Consider the following 23,104-nt stretch of genomic DNA (forward strand, 5'->3'; position numbering starts at 1 on the left):
TGGACTCAACGAGTCTCCTTAAAATAGGCCCCGGTTGATTGCGATATTTTCGGTTTCGATATTGTTTTCACCAGGTATTTGGAGGTGAATTTTAGTCTTCCAATCTCTCATTATATGCCTTAAAAAGGTCACTATGTTATCATCTACTTTGTATATTTTCAATATATCTATTAGCCATTCATGCGGTATTGAATCAAAGGCCTTTTTATAGTCAATAAAAGCAGTAAAAAGGTTCCTTTTTTTAGTGAATGCCTGGTTAGAAATGACTGAGTCGATGATAAGCTGTTCCTTGCAACCCATGGAACCCTTAGCGCATCCTTTCTGTTGAGGCTCTATGATATTGTTTAGAGCACAGTGTTGGTAGATACGCCGGGTTACACAGGATGTGACCAATTTATACAAAGTTGGAAGACAAGTAATTGGGCGGTACTTGGATGGATCTTGGGTGTTATTTTGATCCTTGGGTATTAAATAAGTAGTTCCCTGAGTTAGAAATGATGGTAATTCCTGCGGATTAGAAATAACATGATTGATTAATGTTGATAAGCACTCATGAATACTCCAAAACTTTTTAAGCCAGAAGTTCTGAACTCCGTCTGGTCCAGGAAATTTCCAGTTATGAAGCTCTTTAATGACATTTGAGACTTCTTCAGTCGTGAATGGTTCGTAGTTAGCAGTGACATAGTGGTGACAGTTGTGCGTCGTATCTTCTATCCAGCCAGCATTGTTGTTAAAAGCAGCTGGTGTGGAAAGTTGATTTCCCCAAAACTCATGAATTTCTTCTTGGCTTGGGTAAGACTTGTCGACACTTTCTACGGTGGAATTGAGTTTTCGGTAGAACGCCTTCTCAGAGTTCTCAAAAAGTGCATTGTCACATTTTCGGTTGTTACTAACTTTATACCTTCTTAATCGTCCTGAATAGACGGAGAGTTTTTGTTTTAATGTATCCAGACACTGTTGGGCTGTGTTATTTTCTGGATCGTATCTCGAGTGTCTTGCAGTGCTCCGCATTATTTCTTCAGCTCTTTTAATGACTTTTCTACTTGTTACACCTCTTATATATTCTGTGACTTGACCAATATCCCTACGCAGTAATTCAATTTTTCCGAGAAGTCTTTTTTCCCAGGGTGCAATTCTGTTACCAGTCCTTCCGTTATTAGTACCCCGTCGTGTTCTGATCTTAACGCCCATTACATTGGCAATTGCTGTAGCTGCACAGTAGATTAGCATATGTAGATACTCCAATGTGTGGGCTTCTACGACATAGTTGGGTAGGACTTCAGTATTCACAATTTGTAACAGGGCACCTAGTTTCTTACAAGAGTTTATTCGTGGTAGCGGTGGTCTGCTAAGTGGATTTGTTCCATTAAACTCTTGTACGGCACCAGCCATTTCGTTTTCTAGACTATCGCGCAACTCGTTGTTTTCCTGCTGTGTATTGTCAGGTTGAGTTTCTGGTATGGGAATCTCAGGAATCTGCTCATCAAGGATTTCATTAGGGACTTGATCTAAAACTAGCTCTTGGTTATTAATCTCCCGTTCGACTTCGCATTTGATCGTATTGCGTCTAGTCTCTGGGATAAGGTTGTTTCTTATGATTACCCGGTATTGATCTGATACTCTTTGCTCCGATACTTGAATATCTGGGTACTCCCTGCAAAATTCGGCATACAGCTGTTGTCTGTAGCCGATCGTTTCTTGACCGAGGTTTGTCACCTTATAATAGAAGCGCAAAATGCTTTCGTTAATAGACACAGTCCATTTCATGCGCTGCCTCGGTCGTCCCGCTTGAGTGAGCGCCGGCTGATGTTCCGGCGCAGCACCTTATTATTATTATTATATTATTATTATATTATAATATATATTATATTATATTATTATATCCAGATTTAGCCATACGTCTCACACTCCCTCTAAGGGGAAAATTGACTCATCCCAGATACCTACGGTATCAAAAGGATTGAGCTCTGGTGGGACTCTTTCCGTGTTATCGAGCCCTAGGTGACTTGGTATGCAGGTGTATCTCCCAAAAATTTTCGTACACATCTGGCCGTTGCGAGTAGTACTGCTTTCTGCATGGTCTTATAAAGATGTTCATTAAGACCCAGCTTTTTTATGCTTTCGAGGAGGGTCTTCGGAATGACTCCAGTAGTAGACATAATAATCGGTATCGTCTGGGTACTTTGCATTCTCCATTGTCTCCGTATTTGAATTTCCAGATCTCTGTACTTGGCGATCTTTTCAGTAAATTTAGTACGTAGATTATTGTTGTTAGGAATCGCCACATCAATGAGGGTTGTTTGTCTCGTTAATTTCTTGACTAATACGAGATCTGGTCTATTATGCGCCACTGTTTGGTCTGTGAGCACAGTGCGGTCCCAGTATAGCTTGTGGTTGCCATCCTCAAGCATACTCTCAGGGACGTATTGATAATATGGGAGATGGTCGGTTTGGAGAAGTCCCAGCTTGATAGCTATCTCCTGATGAAGGATTTTTCCCACTGCGTCATGCCGTTCCTTGTACTCAGTTGCAGCAAATGCCTGGCAACCCCCTGTAAGATGTTGGATGGTTTCTTGGGCTTGACATCCATATCGGCATCTGTCGTTTTGAACATGAGGGTCTTTGATGATATATTTCAGGTAATTTCTGGTTGGTATAACCTGATCCTGAATGGCCAGTAATGAACCCTCCGTTTCAGGGAACATCTTTCCTGATGTCAACCAGTAGTTCGACGCTATATTGTCGACATAATCTTGGCTGACCTCATTGGGATGTCGCCCGTGCAGAGGTTTACCCATCCAGGCGCGCACTTTTTCGTCCTTAGTAAGGTGGTTTATGCGAAGTTCTGCTTCCCTCAGTTTTATCGGTGTTGTGTCATCTACTGCGCAGATAGCGCGATGTAGAGTAGATGTTTCAGCCTGCATCTGAAAATAAGATCTTAAATTAGCAATTTGTTTGTCTAATTGCTCACCTATATCCATAAGTCCTCTTCCTCCTAAATTCCGTGGTAATGTCGTTCTTTCTACTGCACTTTTTGGATGGTGTTTTTGTGCCTTTGTGAGGTGCGTTCTTACTTTTCGCTGAAGATTTTCTATGTCCGTTTTTGTCCACTTAACAATGCCAAATGAATAGCTAAGCGCGGAACATGCGTAGGTGTTTAGTGCCTTAAACAAATTTCTACTATTAAGGTGTGAGCGAAGCAGCTATTTTACCCTTCGTATAAACTCAGTAGTTATCTCTGTTTTCATTTGTTTATGGTCAATTCTCCGCGCTTGCTTTACTCCGAGATATTTATACATATCGTTTTCACCCATGGCCTCGATGTTCTGGCCATTTTGCATATCGAATCCTCCGGGCTGTACTTTTCCTCTGACTATATTTAAAATACGGCACTTGTCTAGTCCGAAATGCATGCTAATATCATTAGAAAAAGTTTCTACAGTTTTTAGCATCTCATCGAGTTGGTTTCGAGTGGAAGCCATTAATTTCAAATCATCCATATACAATAAATGATTAAGCTTCGCCACCACATTGTTGTTATTTTTGATGCTAAAACCTGCGTCTGTGGAGTTCAATAGCTGAGATAATGGGTTCATAGCTAGACAGAACCACAGTGGACTCAACGAATCTCCTTGAAACAGGCCCCGGCTGATTGCGATATTTTCAGTTTCGATGTTATTTTCACCAGGTATTTGAAGGTGAATTCTAGTCTTCCACTCCGTAATTATATGCTCTAAGAAGGTCACTATATTATCATCGACTTTATATATTCTCAATATATCTATAAGCCATTCATGCGGCACTGAATCAAAGGCCTTCTTGTAATCAATGAAGGCAGTAAAAAGATTCCTCTTTTTGGAATATGCCTGGTTAGAAATGACTGAGTCGATGATGAGTTGTTCTTTGCAACCCATGGAACCCTTAGCGCATCCTTTCTGTTGAGGCTCTATGATATTGTTCAGAGCACAGTGTTGGTAGATACGCCGGGCTACACAGGATGTGACCAATTTGTACAAAGTTGGAAGACAAGTAATTGGGCGGTATTTGGCTGGATCTTGGGTGTTATTTTGATCCTTCGGAATTAAATAAGTGGTTCCCTGAGTTAGGAATGATGGTATATCCTGCGGATTAGAAATAACATGATTAATTAGTGTTGATAAGCATTCATGAACACTCCAAAACTTCTTGAGCCAAAAGTTTTGAACTCCGTCTGGTCCAGGAGATTTCCAGTTATGAAGCTCTTTGATGGTATTTGAGAGTTCTTCAGTAGTGAAGGGTTCGTAAAGGGTGGTAATGTAGTGTTGGCAGTTTTGTGTCGTTTCTTCTATCCATCCAGCATTGTTGTTAAGAGCAGCTGGCGTGGAAAGTTGATTTCCCCAAAACTCATGAATTTCTTCTTGGCTTGGGTAAGTCTTATCGACACGTTCTACAGTGGAATTGAGTTTTCGATAGAACGCCTTTTCAGAACTTTCAAAAAGAGCATTGTCGCTTTTGCGGTTGTTACTAACTTTGTACCTCCTTAGTCGTCCTGAATAAACGGAGAGCTTTTGTTTTAATGTGTCCAGACACTGATGGGCTGTGTTGTTTTCTGGATCATATCTTGAGTGTCTTGCCGTAGTCAGCATTATATCTTCAGCTCTTATGATGACTTTTCTACTTGTTACACCTCGTATGTATTCTGTGACTATACCAATATCCTTACGTAATAATTCGATCTTTCCGAGCAGTCTTTTTTCCCAGGGTGCAATTCTGTTACCAGTTCTTTCGTTATTAGTAACCCGTCGTGTTCTGATCTTAACGCCCATTACATTAGCAATTGCTGTTGCTGCACAGTAGATTAGCATATGCAAATATTCCAACGTGTGAGCTTCTACGACATAGTTGGGTAGGACTTCAGTGTTCACAATTTGTAACAGCGCACCTAGTTTCTTACAAGAGTTTATTCGTGGTAGCGGTGGTCTGCTAAGTGGGTTTGTTCCATTAAACTCTTGTACGGCACGAGCCATTTCGTTTGCTAGACTATCGCGCAACTCGTTGTTTTCCTGCTGTGTATTATCAGGTTGAGTTTCTGGCATGGGAATCTCAGGATTCTGCTCATCGAGGATTTCATTAGGGACTTGATCTAAAACTTGTTCTTGGTTATTAATCTCCCGTTCGACTTCGCTTTTGATCGAATTGCGTCTAGTCTCTGGGATAAGGTTGTTCCTTATGATTACCCGGTATTGATCTGATACTCTTTGCTCCGATACTTGAATATCTGGGTACGTCCTGCAAAATTCGGCATACAGCTGTTGTCGGTAGCCGATTGTTTCTTGACCGAGGTTTGTCACCTTGTAATAGAAGCGCAAAATGTTTTCATTAATGGACACAGTCCATTTCATGCGCTGCCTCGGTCGTCCCGCTTGAGTGAGCGCCGGCTGATGATCCAGCGCAGCACCTTCGGCGGGTGGAGCTCTTGTTGTTGTTTGGCTCGCTTGTGGTTGTGGTTGTGGTTGGGCTGTAGCTGATTGTATGACAGGGGCCCGCCTCCTCAACACCCTGCCACCGACGTCCCGCATGCTGTCACGTCCAGCGCCGGCTCCAGACGTGCCCTGGCGATCCCCAGGCAGCGATCCTAAACATAAATTATTTATCTCCATTCTCATGGGTGTGCATTTTATACCTACTGCCAGGTGTCAGTTTTTGTTCCACGGCAAGTATCCCTGCTACTCTCTGGGTATTGGCGCTACGAATACCCAGAAAGCATCCCCCATTCGCAGGGGGCCGCGCCTGATAGAAGAACTGACAAAAAACTCCCACAGGTTATTATATTATTATTTATTATTATTATTATCGATATTGTCTAATACAGTCGAACCCACTTATTGGAATAGCCCTCGTGTCAAGCAAAATTATTCCTATAAAAGGGATATTCTAATAACCGATCATTGGTGACTGGTAGAAACGTTTCTGGACCTCAAATTTCTATTCCTTAAAACGGGATATTCCTATAACCGGTATTCTAATAAGCGGGTTCGACTGTATATTATATATATTATTATTATAGATAATCTATTTTATTATTCTTCGGAAACAACGGTTCTTTCGCATCCTCTTTACGTGTCCGAACCATGACAACTGTCTTTTCTCAATCTTCTCGCGTATATTACGATCTAGCTTCATTTAATCTCTTATCTGCTCGTTTCTGACCCTTTATAGTTTTGATTTACCACAACTTCGTCTTAAATGGTCCTTCTCTGTCGACATAAGTTTGTTTTTATTAACTTTGGTAACATCCCAATAGCCATATAGTGATACGCTTTTATAACAATACTTGTATAGATATGTTTTTTGTATCTTTTTTTTTGTGACTTTCGCCAGAGAAAAGAGATTAACACTCGTATCGTTGCTCGACTCTTTATTTATTCGCGCTCTTATTTCATATCCACCATTTCCTTTTCTATTAAAAATTATCCCCAAATAATTTCAGGTTTTTTTCTTGATTTTTTTTATTTTCTACATCTAAATCATCCTTAAGAAGATGGTTTTATACAGAATATAATAGACATTTTATAAAGACCATTAATATGCTGAGAGCAAATCATGCTCTTACTCCATCTTACATGCATAGAATCGGCTTCGCAGATACTCCCAATTGTACTTGTGGCAAAATCGGAGATCTAACACATATCATATTAAAATGTCATTTACAGATAAATAACATAAACGACTTTTATAAGGAATTAAAAAATTTAAAATGCTGTTTCCCAATAAACCTTAATACTTTAATATTTACAAATGATATGGAAATTTTTCATGGCATTTATAAACATGTTAAATTATGTAAATACAAGTTGTAAACTAGGAATAATTTGTTAATTTGGTTTGAAAAAATTAAAAAGGAAAAAAATAAGATATAAAAAAAGAATAAAATAATTATAACAAAAAAAAAATAAAAAAAAATAGAAACAAAAAAAGAAAAGAAAATAAAAAAACAAGCAAAAAAATACCAAAAAAAAAATAGAAGTAAAAAAAATGATTACCACAAATTAAAATATATACAGTATGTCCCTGTAAGTTGTATCCATATGGAAAACTTTTTTATTATTAATTTTACGATAAAAAGTTATTCTTCATAAAAAGCTCTGCATTGTCCAAAACCTAAGATTTAACCATCAAATATCAAATTTTTTGAATATTATACGAGGTATGTCAAAAAGTTTGAATTTCACTCAAGAGCAAAGTAGTTTTATTTTTAACAATATTAAAAATTGCTATTATGAAAAGTTGTTTGGAATTAAAAACTATATTCTAATATGCAATTACATCCTTCTAAGTGTAAATTTTTTTTTTTTGAAAAATTATGGATAACTTACATTATTTTCAGTTATTTCAATTCTGATAACTCTTTTATTATTAATTTTACGAAAAAAAGTGATTCTTAATAAAAAGTTCTGGATGGTCTAAAACCTAAAATACAACCATCTTATATCAAATATTATCAATTTTATACGAGGTATGTCAAAAAAGATAAATTTAGATCAAAAGTAAAGTACCTTTATAGTTCAGAATATTTCAATTAGAAGGATGTAATTACGTACTGAAACATAGTTTTTAATTCTAAATAACTTTTCATAATAGGAATTTTCGATATTGTGAAAAATAACGTATGTTACTATTGGGCGAAATTCATATTTTTTGACATACCTCGTATAAAATTGATAAAATTTGATATAAGATGGTTGTATTTTAGGTTTTAGACCATGCAAAACTTTTTATTAAGAATCACGTTTGTTTCCTAAAATTAATAATAAAAGAGTTATCTAAATTGAAATAACTGAAAATAGTGTTAGTTATCCATAATTTATCAAAATCTTTTTTTTTTCAATTAGAAGGATGTAATTGCGTATTAGAATATAGGTTTTAATTCCAAACAACTTTTCATAATAGAAATTTTTAATATTGTTAAAAATAAAGCTACTTTACTCTTGAGTGAAATTCAAACTTTTTGACACACCTCGTATAAAATTCAAAAAATTTGATATTTGATGGTTAAATCTTAGGTTTTGGACCATGCAGAGCTTTTTATGAAGAATATCTTTTTTTCGAAAAATTAGTAATAAAAAAGTTTTCCATATGGATACAACTTACAGGGACATACTGTATATATAGTTTAGCTCTCCAGGCCTAGAAGGCCCATGGCTTGGTTTACTATTCCTTTCCAATCTCTCCTATTTGCTGCTCTATTTTTCCAATTTGTGATTTTCAGTTCTTCTATTTCTTTTTCAACATTTTTCTTCCATCTGGTTTTCGGTCTACCTTTCTTCTTCTTTCCTCCTATTCCTTCCGTTAGTATTTTTTTGGGAAGTCTCGTGTTTGGCATCCTTTGGATATGTCCCAACCATCTCAGTCTTTGTGATTTTATGATCCCTACTATGTTTGGTTCACCATACATCATCTCCAATTCTACATTTGGTCTTCTTATCCACATTCCATTCCATATCTTTCCGCCAAATATTTTTCTTAGGACTTTTCTTTCCCACACTTTAAGCATGACTTGCTCGGATTTATTCATCGTCCATGTTTCACTGGCATACAAGACTATAGGTCTTATCACTGTCTTGTATATTCTTATCTTAGCCCCTCTAGATATGTTCTTATTTCTTAATAAGTTGTTTAGAGCAAAGATACAACGATTACCAGCCATAATTCTCGCTTGGATTTCTTCTTTTATATTTGGTCCCCTAGTGAATGTCGCTCCTAGATATTGGAATCTCTCTACTTCTTCGAATTTATATATTTTTGCCTCTGTATTTATTGTCATATATTGTTCTTGTGTGTATTCTCGTTCTGTCCATTCCATATATTTAGTCTTTTCTTCGTTTATGTATATCCCTTGCTTTCTTCCTATTGCCTCTGGTCTTTTTAGTATTTCTTTTAATTCTTGTTTACTTCTGGCTATCATTACTATGTCATCAGGAATGCCAAGCATTGGTGTTTTCGTTGGTATACAAGTCCTGTCCAGTTAATTTCGGCTTCTCTGATGACCATTTCAAGAAGGATACTGAACAACAGTGATGACAGTGGGTCTCCTTGTCGTACTCCTTCACCGACCCTAAACTTATCTGTTTCCTTTCCATTTATTTTGACCCTGTTCTCTGTTTCTCTGAGTGTAACTTTTACCATCTTTATTAATTTTTTACTAATTCCAATGTCACATAGTGCTTTGTATATTTCTTTCCGTTTAACTCTGTCAAAAGCTTGTTTAAAGTCAATGAATAGGGCCATTGTAGATTTCCCGTATTCGTAGCTTTCCGCTTGTATTTCACGCAGCAAGAAAATTTGATCCACCGTGCTGCGTCCTCTTCTGAATCCACATTGTTATTCTCCTATGTCATTATCTATCTTTTGTGTTATCTTGTCTTTTATATATACTGCAAGTATTTTATATGCAACGTTTAGTAGGGCTATTCCCCTGTAATTATGGCATAAACTTTTGTCGCCTTTTTTGTGAATTGGACACAGTGTGGCTTCAGTCCATTCTTTTGGTATGTGTTCTTGTTCCCAAATTTCTTTTATCAGCTTTTCCAAATGCTTAATTAGTACTGGTGCTCCATATTTAAACATTTCAGCTGTTACGTCATCCTTACCTGGGCTCTTGTTTTTCTTTAGTTTCTCTATTATTTCTTTTATTTCTTTTTCATTGGGCGGTCTTTTCTGTATTTATTCTTGATCAATATTTTCATTCGGTTCTTCTTCTTCTTCTGCATATTCTGTTGTGGGAATTTCATTTAGAAGCTCTTCGAAGTATTCTCTCCAACCTTCCAGTATTTCTTCGTCGCTTACTAAATTCCTTCCATTTTTGCTTTTACAGGTTTTCTTTGGAACCCCTTTTTCTCATTTTTTACTCTTTGATATAAGTTTCTGACTTCTCCATTTTTATAGTTTTCTTCTATGCATTTCAATTTATCTTCGCTGTACTTTCTTTTCTTTGCTCTTATGATTCTTTTAGTTCGTTTTCTTTGTTCGTTGTATTTTATCTCCATCTCTGGTGTTTTCACTTGCATAATTTGGAGCCTTAACTTATTTCTTTCATCCAGTTCTATTTTACATTCTTCATCAAACCATTCTTTGAATCCATCTTTTATATTTCTATTACTGTCTTGCGCTGCTTTGGTAAATTAGAATATATATATAATAAAAAAAAATATAATATAATAATATTTTGTATCAAAAAATTATATTGTAGTACTTACGTTATGAAATAAAAATTTATGACTATGAATCTGCAGTCAATCACAAACAAGTCTGGCTAATTGGCTCTGCCAAAGCCATTTTTCAAGCAAAAAAAAATATATCTAAATCGGGTGTTTCGTCATTGCCCACTATTAGATATTCCCATTTTGCCACATTCATTTTTGAGCCGCCCGCCTCATATTCTTCTTTTAATTTCCTTCTCTTCTCGGCATATTTCTCTATCAACGGTCTCAAAGCAAATACGATATCCGTTATCCTCCTTCCTGGTAGAGACCCAAACTTTTCTCCTGTCGATATCTCTCTCAGAAATTTTCATTGTGTGCATTATTAAATTTATCCCTCTGTAGTTCTTACAGGGATAAATTTAATGTTGCACTGAAAGAAGAAAGATAGACACCACTGAAATGTACTGTTGGAGACGAATGTTACGAATTCCCTGGATCGACCATAGGACAAATAATTCAATTTTAATAAGAGAGCTAAAAGTTAGCCAACGACTCTCCAGTAAAGTCTATTTCCAACAATTAAAATACTTTGGACATGTTATGAGAGCAAACACAGAAAACATGGAAGGAAAGACTCATAATACAAGGAAAGGTAGAAAGCCGTAGATCACGAGAAAGATCCCAAACAAGATGGATAGCTCCAGTTACAGGAATATGCAAAAGACCTATGCATGAGTTAAAAGAAGTGACCAGAGACAGAGATCTTTGGAGACGGACAATACACGACATCACGTCGACCACTCGGGGGGGTCGCTATTAAGAAGAGAGAGTTGTTACAATTCTCAATTATATATTCTAAAGATATAAAAAGCGTAAAAAGATTAAATCCAATCTTTATTTTACATAATTTCCTTGGTTTAGTAAATAATATTGGTTTATGATAACTCTTTCTCTTTCAGAAACTACGATGGACCTAATACGTGTATAACATTTGATGCGATTAACGCAGCCTATTTAGATGCACGAAAACGGATACGTAAGTATTTCAGTGATTTTTAAAAATTAAGCTTTGTACAAAAATTTTTCAAGCACTTCTTCATGCCATTTTTTATTCTTCTTATGGTACCTATTCGTTATAGGACGGGATTCGAATATAGGTCGACCTGTACCCATCTGATTTCCCTATAAACCATTTTTTTTATTAAATACATAGACAAATACGACTTGCATGGGTTGCCTATCTAAATCGTGTCATAGTTATCCTTAAGGGGAGCGTAGGGGTTGAAATCAACATTTCAAGCACATTTTTGTAAATTTTTTTTTGAAAGTATGATAGAATTATTTTATTTTTAAATTAAATAAGTATATTCAGTATAATTCAAAGAACTATGTGAAACAAAAAAAAAATCAAGAAGATTTTATTAGCTTATGAGTTTTTCGAGGTAACGCTATCAAGTTTTTTTAGTTTTAGCGATATTTGACATTTTTGCTATCACTCAGAAGTCAACACAACGAAATTTTTTTGAACAAAAAAGGTGAAAATCAACATATTTATTATTGTTAAACAAAATATAAGCATAGAACAAAAAATATCTCAACAGCGTTACCTCATGAAATATCTAAAGAAAAATGCAAAATTTCAGGTAGATCGGTGAGGTAGTATTTGAGTTACAATGTCCACTTCCTTTGAAAAAAGCAGTTTTGAGAAAAACGCGTTTAAAGTTTTGTCAATTGTTATTTTCAATTTCTTTTTTTGTCTGTCAAATCGTAAAGTGATGCACACCGGAATGTATTTTTGAATCGTGGAGTTATTTACAAAAATTGATTGGAACAGCTGTTAAACGTTTCTCACTACGCTTTCTCACTACGAAATTCTAACTCAAAAACTACTAGACCGATCCGCCTAGAATTTTGCATATATATTCATTAGACATTCGTGAGGTAACATTGTCGAGGCATTTTTGTTTTATGCTTATTTTTTATTTAACAATAACAAATATGTTGATTTTCACCCTTTTTTCAAAAAATGTCGTTGTTTCTTCTGAGTGATACCAAAAAGTCAAAAATGGTTATAACTAAAAAAATCGACAGAGTTACCTCGATAAACTCATAAGCTAATAAAATCTTTTTGATCTCTTTGTTTCAGATGATCCACTGATGAGTTCTGATGTTCACCGCAAAATCCATTTTTAGGTGTCTTTAAAAATTTGTCACCGTTGGCTTATTCGTCAATATTTTTCCTTTAATTTTTTTGAATATTCTTTGAATTATACTAAATATACTTATATAATTTAAAAATAAAATAATTCTATCATATCATACTTTCAAAAAAAAATTCACAAACATGTGCTTGAAATGTTGATTTCAACCACTACGGCCCCCCTTGAGGATAGCTATGGCACGATTTTGATAGGCAACCCATGCAAGTCGTATTTGTCTATGTATGAAATTTAATAAAAAAAATATTTCATCCGGAAAGCAGATGATTGCAGGTCGACGTACATTCGGATCTTAGACTATTAGGGATGGTTGACACTAACATGGTAATTTGACTTTGATTACTGCAACCTTAAAAAGTCAGGTAGTAGTTAAGTTATACCAACTAGGGGGCTAGAACCTTTATATGGACTGTGATAGTCGTGACGTCAAATCAATGTTGGCTACTCTGAAAAGGCTTTCAAACAAAGAAAAAATTCACACGTAGTGTTTGTTTCGTTTTAATAATTGGAATATATTGCTTGTAGGATGTTTAACCCTTAACTACAGAGATCCGGTATTTTTTACCGGTGGGTATTTCCAAAATGTTAATTTGGTAACCTCACCACTTACAAGTTCATGTGTCTCTTTAAAAACCTTGTATAATATTATTACAATCACTTTACCATTTTTCCCATATCTAGAGACTCCAGAAAAACACATAACGCATATTTTTTTTTGTTTTTTATTATTAACTTTAGATTTTGACTCAAGATTTTGATAAAAGTAGACAGGTTAAGATATAAGTGCACTAAGAAATCCAGAAATCAGAGAAAATATCAAAGAAAGAATTAACGAACGTCTAAACACCGTACAGATTGAAGGGGAATGCAATGAAGAAAATATCAACAAAAATTGGGAAAAAATAAAGGTTGACTTAATAGAACCTTCAAAAAAGTATCTACGCAAACCCAAAGAAAAGAAAAAAGATTGGATGACAGACGAAATACTAAACTTAATGAACAAAAGAAGAGTATACAGTGCTAGTCAAAAGTCCGTACCCCACTCGATATTTACCTATAATAGTGAAATTTGGAGGGAGTAAATAAACGGACGTGAGCTTCTTACCTTCTGAGCCCGCTAGACAGGCTATTTCTACCATTTCAGGCGTCATCAGTAGCTTTTGTAAGCGTGCACACCTCTGAATCGAAAAATAGCTCCACCATCATTTTAAAGGGAATCTGAAAAATAATTCAAATTTCCCATTAGACGCGATACAGCGACATCTCATAACAAATTGAAGAGTCTCAGATGCAGAATCCACCAATTTAATAAAATTAAAATGGTAAATTGTCATTTAAACCTGAGACTTTTCGCGTTGAAAGTTCTTACTGGTACATCCTTTTTCTGCGACTTTTTCAATTAATAAGACAGCAATTAATTTATTATAGAATTATATCCTTAAAATTGGAATATTCTGAAATATAAAAGTATGAAACAACTCTTGAGCGAAATTCATTGGCAAAATTGGCAAAAAAAGGAAAATCACTGGCAAAAGCTCGCAATATATGTAGGTACTTATACAGTGCTAGTCAAAAGTCCGTACCCCCCTTCGTATCTTTTGAACGATTATACCTATAATAGTGAAATTTGGAGGAAGGAAATAAACGGACGTGAGCTTCTTAACTAGTCATGACAGGTGACGTAATAATGACAGATGACGTTACAGAGCTACTGTGACCGATAATTTTAAATGGGACCCTATAGCAAGTGATACCTCGTTTGAAAGGTACCTAAACGTACCTAGAAAATACCTATTCAGTCATACAAATTTTTTTGGGTTTTAGTTGATTTTGATTTTGTTGAATAAATTAAATGAATATAATATTTTAGTTTCGCATTTAATTAATAAAAATTCAAATGTCCGTCTATGGTTTTTTTTTTTGTCAAAAAGGTTGACGTTTTTCAATTCTCTAGTAGTTTTTACGTCAACGTCAACCTTTTTGACACAAGTAATTATATGCGGAATTTTGAATTTTTATTAATTAAATGTGAAACTACAATTTTATATTTATTTCATTTATTCATCAAAATTAGCCTAAACTCAAACAAAACTAGTACGACTTAATAGGTATTTTAAATACCTTTCAAACGAGGTATCACTTGCCATAAGGTCCCATTTAAAATTATCGGTCACAGTGGCTCTGTAACGTCATCTGTCACTATTACGTCACTTGTCATGACTAGTTAAGAAGCTTACGTCCGTTTATTTCCTCCCTCCAAATTTCATTATTATAGGTATAACCGTTCAAAAGATATGAGGGACGTACGGACTTTTGGCTAGCACTGTATAAGGACAAAAATAAATCGTTATACCAGCAAACACAAAACGAAATACGGCGACAAATTCGCATAGGTAGCTAAAGAAAATTGGTTAAAAGAAAAAATGTGATGAAATAGAAACGCTACAACATAAACATGACAACTTTAATGTACATAGGAAAATAACTGAATTAACTAGAAAACCAGAATACAAACAAAATATACTAGTTGATGAAAAGGGAGATAGTAATGGATACAGAAACAAATTGATGGTATGGTCAAACTATACAGAACAGCTGTTTAACGACAACCGAGACACAATAGATAACGAATATTTCGTTAAAGAGACTGGACCAGAAATAACAGAAAGTGAAGTAAAACACACCATTAAAGAAATGAAAACTGGGAAAGCTGTAGGACCGGACGAAATACCGACAGAAATATTGCAACTGCAATATACATGTAATTGTCGAATAAGTTAATATCATATACAGAACAGGTATATTATCTAAAGAATGGCTTCTATCAACATTCGTGACTATACCGAAAAAGAGAAACGCCGGACAATGTTGCGAACACCGTACCATCAGTCTAATATGCCACATACTCAAAGTATTTTTAAAGATTATTCATCGTAGAATATACAAAAAGTTACAACAAAACATTGGACAAACTCAGTTCGGATTTAGAAATGCTCAAGGAACCAGAGAAGCATTATTTTTAGCAAATGTGCTAATACAGAGATGTTTAGATGTTAACCAGGACATCTATGTCTGCTTCCTAGATTATAACAAGGCATTCGATACGGTGAAACATAATCCGTTAATAAAACTACTGAGAACAAAGAACATCGACACACGGGATATAAGAATAATAAATAATATGTATTATGAACAAGAAGCTGTCATAAGAATAAATAATTTAAACACAAATAAAATAAAAATCAAAAGAGGCGTTAGACAGGGCTGTGTCTAGTCTCCATCACTGTTTAATGCATACTCAGAAGAAATATTCAAAAAAGTATTAGAATATGAAGTAGCAGGCATAAAAATAAATGGCCTACCCATATGTGAAATTAGATATCCGATGATACAATACTAATAGCAGAAACTATTACAGATCTACAAAGAATTTTAGAAGGTTGTTGCAACGAGTGAAGAATTTGGTCTGTCCCTAAACATAAAGAAAACAAAATTCATGGTTATATCAAAGAAAAATATTAGAAACATCAATCTACACGTAAATAATAAGACGATAGAACGAGTTCAGAATTATAATTATTTAGGGACAAACATTAGTGAAACAAACGATTATACCAAAGAAATATGAATTAGAATAGAAAAGGCTAGAAGTGCATTCACTAATATGAAACAAATATTAAGTATGTAGTAGAGACCTCAGCCTAAATCTTAGAAAGCGAGTACTAAAGTGTTATGTATTTTCTGTTCTTTTGTATGGCGTGGAGACATGGACTCTTAATAATCAATGCCTCAATAGATTGAAAGCATTTGAGATGTGGACGTATCGAAGAATGCTGATAATCTCCTGGACAGACAGAATAGCCAATGAGGAATTACTAAGCAGAATACAGAACAGCAAGGAGATACTGGATTCCATCAAAATAAGAGAACTTCAATAGTTGGGTCATATAACACGTGGTGACAGGATATGAACTCCTAAAATTAATTATGCAGGGAAAGATTGAAGGAAGGCGCAGCATAGGTAGGAGAAAAATGTCCTGGCTGAGGAATCTCAGAGAATGGTTTAGATGCAGTTCAACTGAACTCTTTCGGGCTGTAGTGTCAAAAGTGAGAATAGCAATGATGATTGTCAACCTTCGTCGCGCAGATGGCACTTAAAGAAGAAGAAGAAGAAGAAGAAATGAACCATCTTAACAGCAGTCACGGTCGACATTTGAAAGAAATTATCTTTAAGAAGTACTTAATTGTAAAGAATGGTTCTTTTGTATGATAATAAATATTTTCAAATAAAATTTATTTTGTTCATTGTTTCTTCCTTTTGAAAAAAGTACCTCTAAATGAATCACCCTATACAACAGTCAGATAATTTAAAGACTGTCTCATGGTTGTTCATTAGTGTAACAACATAACATGGAAGGTATAATGGAATAATAATCTTTATTAGAGTTACAACTAATTGAGAAATTTATGACATTATATTAATTCACAGATTAAGCAATAACCTGTACCTACGTACTGCACTGTGTATAGTTTTTCAACAACAAATTAAATCATTATAATGTTACTTCTAATCATTAAACTAATTTTTAAAAAGATCTCATTTAAAAAGAACTCATTTTAAATTTATATGATTTAATTTTGCAAGATATCCGTCAAACAACAGTTAAAGCAATTAAAAAACATTGTCATTCATTAGCTAATTGGATTTTATTCGCGTTGCGTAAGAACTGGCAGCATTCGATTAACGATGCAATAAAGATCCTCGCCGCTGTTGATGCAGTACCGCTCTAATTATCCTTTTTGATTGTAGATGTTGCTTCACCTGATGACGCTCACTTTAAGAATGAATACGTTGCTTCGGTGGGTGAACTGGTTTTTGATATATCTTTGAACTTGGCAAAGACGTAAGTAACTGATTTTTTATATCGATTTTGATTGGAATTTTAATATTGAATAATATTATTGATGAATGCAATTTGGTATTAGAAGTTACAAAACTGAATGATAGAAGTATTGCAGAATGAGAATGATAATGTCAATAAATTACAACAATAAATCATATTAATTATACAGGGTGTCCCGAAAAGATTGGTAATAAATTATACCATACATTTTGGGGACAAAAATAGTTCGATTGAACCTAACTTAGTACAAATGTGCTCATAAAAAAAGTTACAGCCCTTTGAAGTTACAAAATGAAAATCGATTTTTTTCAATATATCGAAAACTATTAGAGATTTTTTATTGAAAATGGACATGGGGCATTCTTATGGCAGGAACATCTTAAAACAAAATTATAGTGAAATTTTTCAATCCCATAAAAATTTTATGGGATGTTTAAGGGACCAAAACCCCCTCCCCCCCCCCCAAACTTTTGTGTGCATTCCAATTAATTCATTATTGTGGTACCATTAGTTAAACACAACGTTTTTAAAACTATTTTACGTCTTAGTATTTTTTAGATAAGCCAGTTTTTATCGGGATGCGGCTTCTTTTTTAATATGCTTACATAAAAATTTTATGGGGGTTTTGTTCCATTTAACCCCCCAAATGTTTGTGTACGTTCCAATTAAACTATTATTGTGGTACCATTAGGTAAACACAGTGTTTTTAAAACTTTTTGTCTCTTAGTCTTTTTTTGATAAGTCACCTTTCATCCAGATGTGGCTTCTTTCTCAAAATATACCTAATAATGTAAATTATAAATAAATTTTCAGATTATTAACAGCTCTCTATAGTCGTACTTAACCATATACAAATATATGGTGGATTCGACAAATATTCAAAATATCTCGATTAACACTGGCTTATCAAAAAAGTACTAAGAGGCAAAAAAGTTTAAAAATATTGTATTTACCTAATAGTGCAACAATAATAATTTAATTGAAATGTACACAAAAGTTTGGGGGGTTAAAGGGAACAAAACCCCCATAAAATTTTTATGGAGTGCACAAATTTCACTTTAATTCTTTTTTTAATATGTTGCTACTATATAAATGCCACATGTCCATTTTCAATAAAAAATCTGTAAGAGTTTTCGATATATGAAAAAAAAATCGATTTTCAGTTTGTAACTTCAAAGAGCTGTAACTTTTTTTGTGTGCACTATTGTATATAGGTAAGTAAGGTTCAATCAACCTATTTTTGCCCCCAGAATCTGTTATATCATTTATGACCAATCTTTTCGGGACACCCTGTATATTATAGCAACAAAATTTATAGTCCGTTGAAATGTTACATATTTTAGGGCTTAACGTGCATTTTTGAGAAGACGCGATTTTATTTTTTTTTTTTTTTTTTGATGTGTTGGGTGCGTAAGTAAAAGCTTAAGTTCAAGTTTGTGGGGTCGCCACCCTTGTCCCGCGGCCGCCATTTTGGAAAAAGGGGTGCAAGAGCTTTTCGCGCTCTATCTCATAAACTAGCAACCGTACAAATAGCTTTATCAGACATTATTTGTAGCAAATTAAATTGTCGACAAATTTATCTCAATCACTTTTTATCGTAAAATGGAAAATAAAGAAGTAATAAACAAAAATATCTAAAAATCTTAGATATTTATGCCTGGTTGCACCAACAGATCTTAAGCTCCAAGTTAGTCCAGCTCAGCTTACAGATAGGGCCGCTTTAAGACTCACTTATGTTTCACCATAATTTTTGATTCTCATCTATGCAATCTACATGGCAATCCATTATGGCAAACTGAAAATTTATCTAAAGGCGAATTTATACGTGTTAAATAGCTAAAACAAGTTATTAAATCAAGTAGCTAAAATTTAGTCCATTCGTTTAAGTAAGCGTTTACATGATAATTTGTTGTTTAGTTGTTTAGTGTTGATTTAAACATGGCCGGAAGAGGTACGCGAGCAACAGTGCGGAATTGTATTTTAAAAATATGTGCCGAATTATCCGAAATACTTGCAGAAGAAAGAAGAAATGAACAAAAGCAAAAAAGAAGCATTGCTGAGTCGAAGAGAAATATAGGGTGCTTCATCCACTTTATTAAAATAATTAGCATTTGAAGACGTACCAGAATATACAAATTGGCTGAGGATGTCTAAAAAATGTTTTGAAATATTGCTGGCTGTCCAATACCAAATATTCAGAATTAATATCCGATATTGAACAGTATATTTTTATCGGGTCTATCCCAAAATCCCGACAGCTAAAATCCCGACAGCCACAATCCCGACGGCCAAAATCCCGACATGCCAGAATCCCGACAGGCCAAAATCCCGACAGATTTGATAAGTTTCTTTTTACATTTATTTCTGGTTTTTTGTTTATGGCCATCTGTTTTTTATTTTTTGTTACCAAACAAAAGTATTTTGTATTAAAATATTAAACAAAAGTCGGAATTTTGACTTATGCGAGGATTGTTGCATGTCGGGATTTTGGCCTGTCGGGATTCTGGCGTGTCGGGATTCTGGCGTGTCGGTGTTTTGGCCGTCGGGATTTTGGCTGTCGGGATTTTGGCTGTCGGGATTTTAGGCGGCACCGATCTTTATCACCCCGTACATCACACGAACCAATTTGGTATTGTATATTTACATGTGCTGGTGTCTAATTTAGTTCACGAATTGTAAATTGTAAACAATAATTCGGGCAATTGCATATTTAATTTGAAGATTGAATATATTTCTTTGTTCTCAATATTTTGTAAACATACTCAGCGCGTGGCCTGACATCAATATTGGTGCCACCGCTGAGAAAGAATATACATTTTAGAATCATTCTCAAGAATCATTTCAACCAGGCCAGAGGTGCCTTTAACTTCATTCCTTCATTCAACATGTAGTATTATAGAGTCTTCAACTAAATCTCGTACAAGTCACAATCAGTACTCAACGTTCCCCCGTGGTAACTACCCTAGTGTCGGTGTTCTAAATAAATTCTATAATTGCTATTGGTGTTTCCATTATCTGAAGAGCCTACTCCACTGAGCCACGAGTATTTGATATGGTCCTCATCGAGCAAAAGGAAACATCGAGGTAGTAACGAGACTCGATAAACCTACGACTACAGTCCACACCAAACAAACTCAGTAGCAGATAGACGACGCTAGGCCCGGGGGAACAGAAAATACAAACAGAGAATCAGCAGAGCATCCAGAACAGAAACTGCAAACAGGGGAGCCGCAGAGCATCCAGAACAAAAACTATAAGCAGGAGAGCCGCAGAGCATCCAGAACAGAAACTGCAAACAGAGGATCAACAAAGCATCCAGAACAGAAACTACAAACAGGGGAGCCGCAAAGCATCCAGAACAGAAACTACAAACAGGGAGCCGCAAAGCATCCAGAACAAAAACTATAAGCAGGAGAAACGCAGAGTATCCGCAAACTATAAGCAGGGGAGCCGCAGAGCATCCGCAACAGAAACTACAAACAGAGGATCCGCAAAGCATCCAGAACAGAAACTATAAGCAGGGGAGCCGCAGAGCATCCGCAACAGAAACTACAAGCAGGGGATCAGCAAAGCACCCAGAGCAGAAACCACAACCAGAGGAACGACTCAACGCTCAAGAGAAAAAAGCCGTAAGTTTTTGAATAGATTACATTTTTCCAACATTGCACGCATCGTATATCATATCTAAATATAAAAGTCCACTCTTACTCCAGGCTGTGAGTGAAAAATAGGTCAATTTCAGGATATAATTCAGGAATTTTTGAAACCTATGAGGTGTTGTAAAGGACGATGCCAGGAATATAACTTCTACTAAAATGTAACCAAAAATATTGTGCGCTCTTTTTTATATTGCGATTTTCATTTGTTACATTTACAATTTTTAAAGATTTTTAATTTTGCAGCTTAGGATATTCATTTTAGAGAAAAACTTTTTAATAGAAAGTTGTAGTAAATTAAAAAAACCTACAATTTGAGCTATGGTAAGTTTAATTTCGTTTATTGGTTATTGCAAAACAGCCTGCGAAAAGTCCAAAATGGCCGTTTTTTACAATTGCATTATTTATTGTACAAATCATTTTTTTTTTATATTTTTTAAAACTTTAAAATGAAGATCTTTCAATTCCAAACATAAAAAAAAGTTGTAAAGCCAGATTAACGAATTTGTTGCTTAGATATTATAAATTGTTTATCCCAAGAGGTCAAATGTCGAAGGCTATAACTTTTAAAAAAAAATCGTAGAGTTGGTGAAACATCCAATCTCCTTCTAAAGAGTTATGTTTTCATATTCTGATGTAAATAAATGCGTAAATCATTTTTAAACCTCTAATTTTTGGGTTTGAAAATAAGGGGGCAGAGTTCGTTATAAACATTTAGAACAACATTTAGAGCTGAAGCGGCCCTGTATATCCTATGAGTTTTTAACTTACAGATTATTGTTGCTGAAGATGAAACGAAGATTTATAAAAAAATTAAAAATTTCTACGACCAACTGAAGCCGAGATAATTTTTGGATTTGAAAATAAGGGGGCAAATTTCGTTATAAACATTTAGAGCTGAAGCGGCCCTGTACATCCTATGAGTTTCTAACTTACAGATTAAAGTTGCTGAAGACGAAACGAAGATTTATAAAAAAATAAAAATGTTCTACAACCAACTGAAGCCGAGATAATTGTTTGTTTTAATAATTTATAACAATTAAGAAATTATTTTACAATCATTGACTAAAGAAAGACTTATATTATCTTAAAATAAAAATTATTATAAAATATAATTACATTTAATTATTAAAAATTATTTTTAAAATCGGTGCTTTTGCGAACGGCCGAATTTTGCAAATCGCCCGGCTCGCTTCAAATTCGCGCGCTCGGAAAATTTTTACGTAACTTGTATTAAATTTTGACAGAAAACAATTTAATAATATTACCATTATAATATACAGTCTGTTTACCACTGTATGTGTTTTTCTTAATAAACTTTTATATGTGAAATCTCATTTCTGAAGAAATAATATTACAAAAATGATACATATAATAATACAGTGATGAGCGTGCTAATAACCGGCAAAATAGCGCAAAAGATGGAAAACATATTAAATTGTGAGATGAAAAGAAATAAAACTAGTAGAGTTGTTAAATTTAGCGATAGTAACATATAAATTGACATTATATTGATTTTTTTCCCACCTTTATACGTATCAGAGGAGTATGTCAACTAAAACTGTCACTGTGACAGTGGCATTTCTCAAATTGGTCGGATATATCTAAAGGTGCGAAATTATCAATATAATGTCAATCTATAAGTTATTATCGCTAAATTTAACACCTCTACTAAGTTCATCTCTTTTTATCTCACAACTTAATATGTTTACGTATTAAATTGTGAGATAAAAGGAAATAAAACTAGTAGAGATCTTAACTTTAGCGATAGTAACATATAAACTGACATTATATTGATTGTTTCCCACCTTTAGATGAATCAGACTAGTATTTCAACTAAAACTGTCACTGTGACATTGGCATTTCTCAAACTCGTCCAATACGTCTAAAGGTGGGAAATAATCAATATAATGTTAATTTATAAGTTACTATCGCTAAATTTAACACCTCTAGTAGGTTCATCCCTTTTTATCTCACAACTTAATATGTTTTCCATCTTTTGCGTTATTTTGCCGGTTATTAGTGTGCTCATCACTGTATATAAATATTTTTAATTGTTTCATTGTTATATAAATATAATAATAATATTGTTACTTCTTATTATACAATATAAAATGTTTCTTCTTGTAGTGACTATCCGTTTT

General features: G+C 34.5%; 1 protein-coding gene across 1 annotated transcript in view; it reads left to right on the forward strand.

Annotated features, from left to right (window-relative positions):
• LOC114346471 (peroxidase) overlaps window positions 1–23,104 on the forward strand; it is a 209,375-nt gene that overhangs the window by 148,570 nt on the left and 37,701 nt on the right. The window contains exons 3-4 of the mRNA XM_028297210.2: window positions 11,141–11,217; window positions 17,211–17,304. Of these exons, the coding sequence (XP_028153011.1) occupies window positions 11,141–11,217; window positions 17,211–17,304 (171 nt within the window). The remainder of the gene's footprint in view (window positions 1–11,140; window positions 11,218–17,210; window positions 17,305–23,104) is intronic.

Source organism: Diabrotica virgifera, chromosome 7 (assembly GCF_917563875.1).
Source record: "Diabrotica virgifera virgifera chromosome 7, PGI_DIABVI_V3a".
Classification (NCBI taxonomy): domain Eukaryota; kingdom Metazoa; phylum Arthropoda; class Insecta; order Coleoptera; family Chrysomelidae; genus Diabrotica; species Diabrotica virgifera.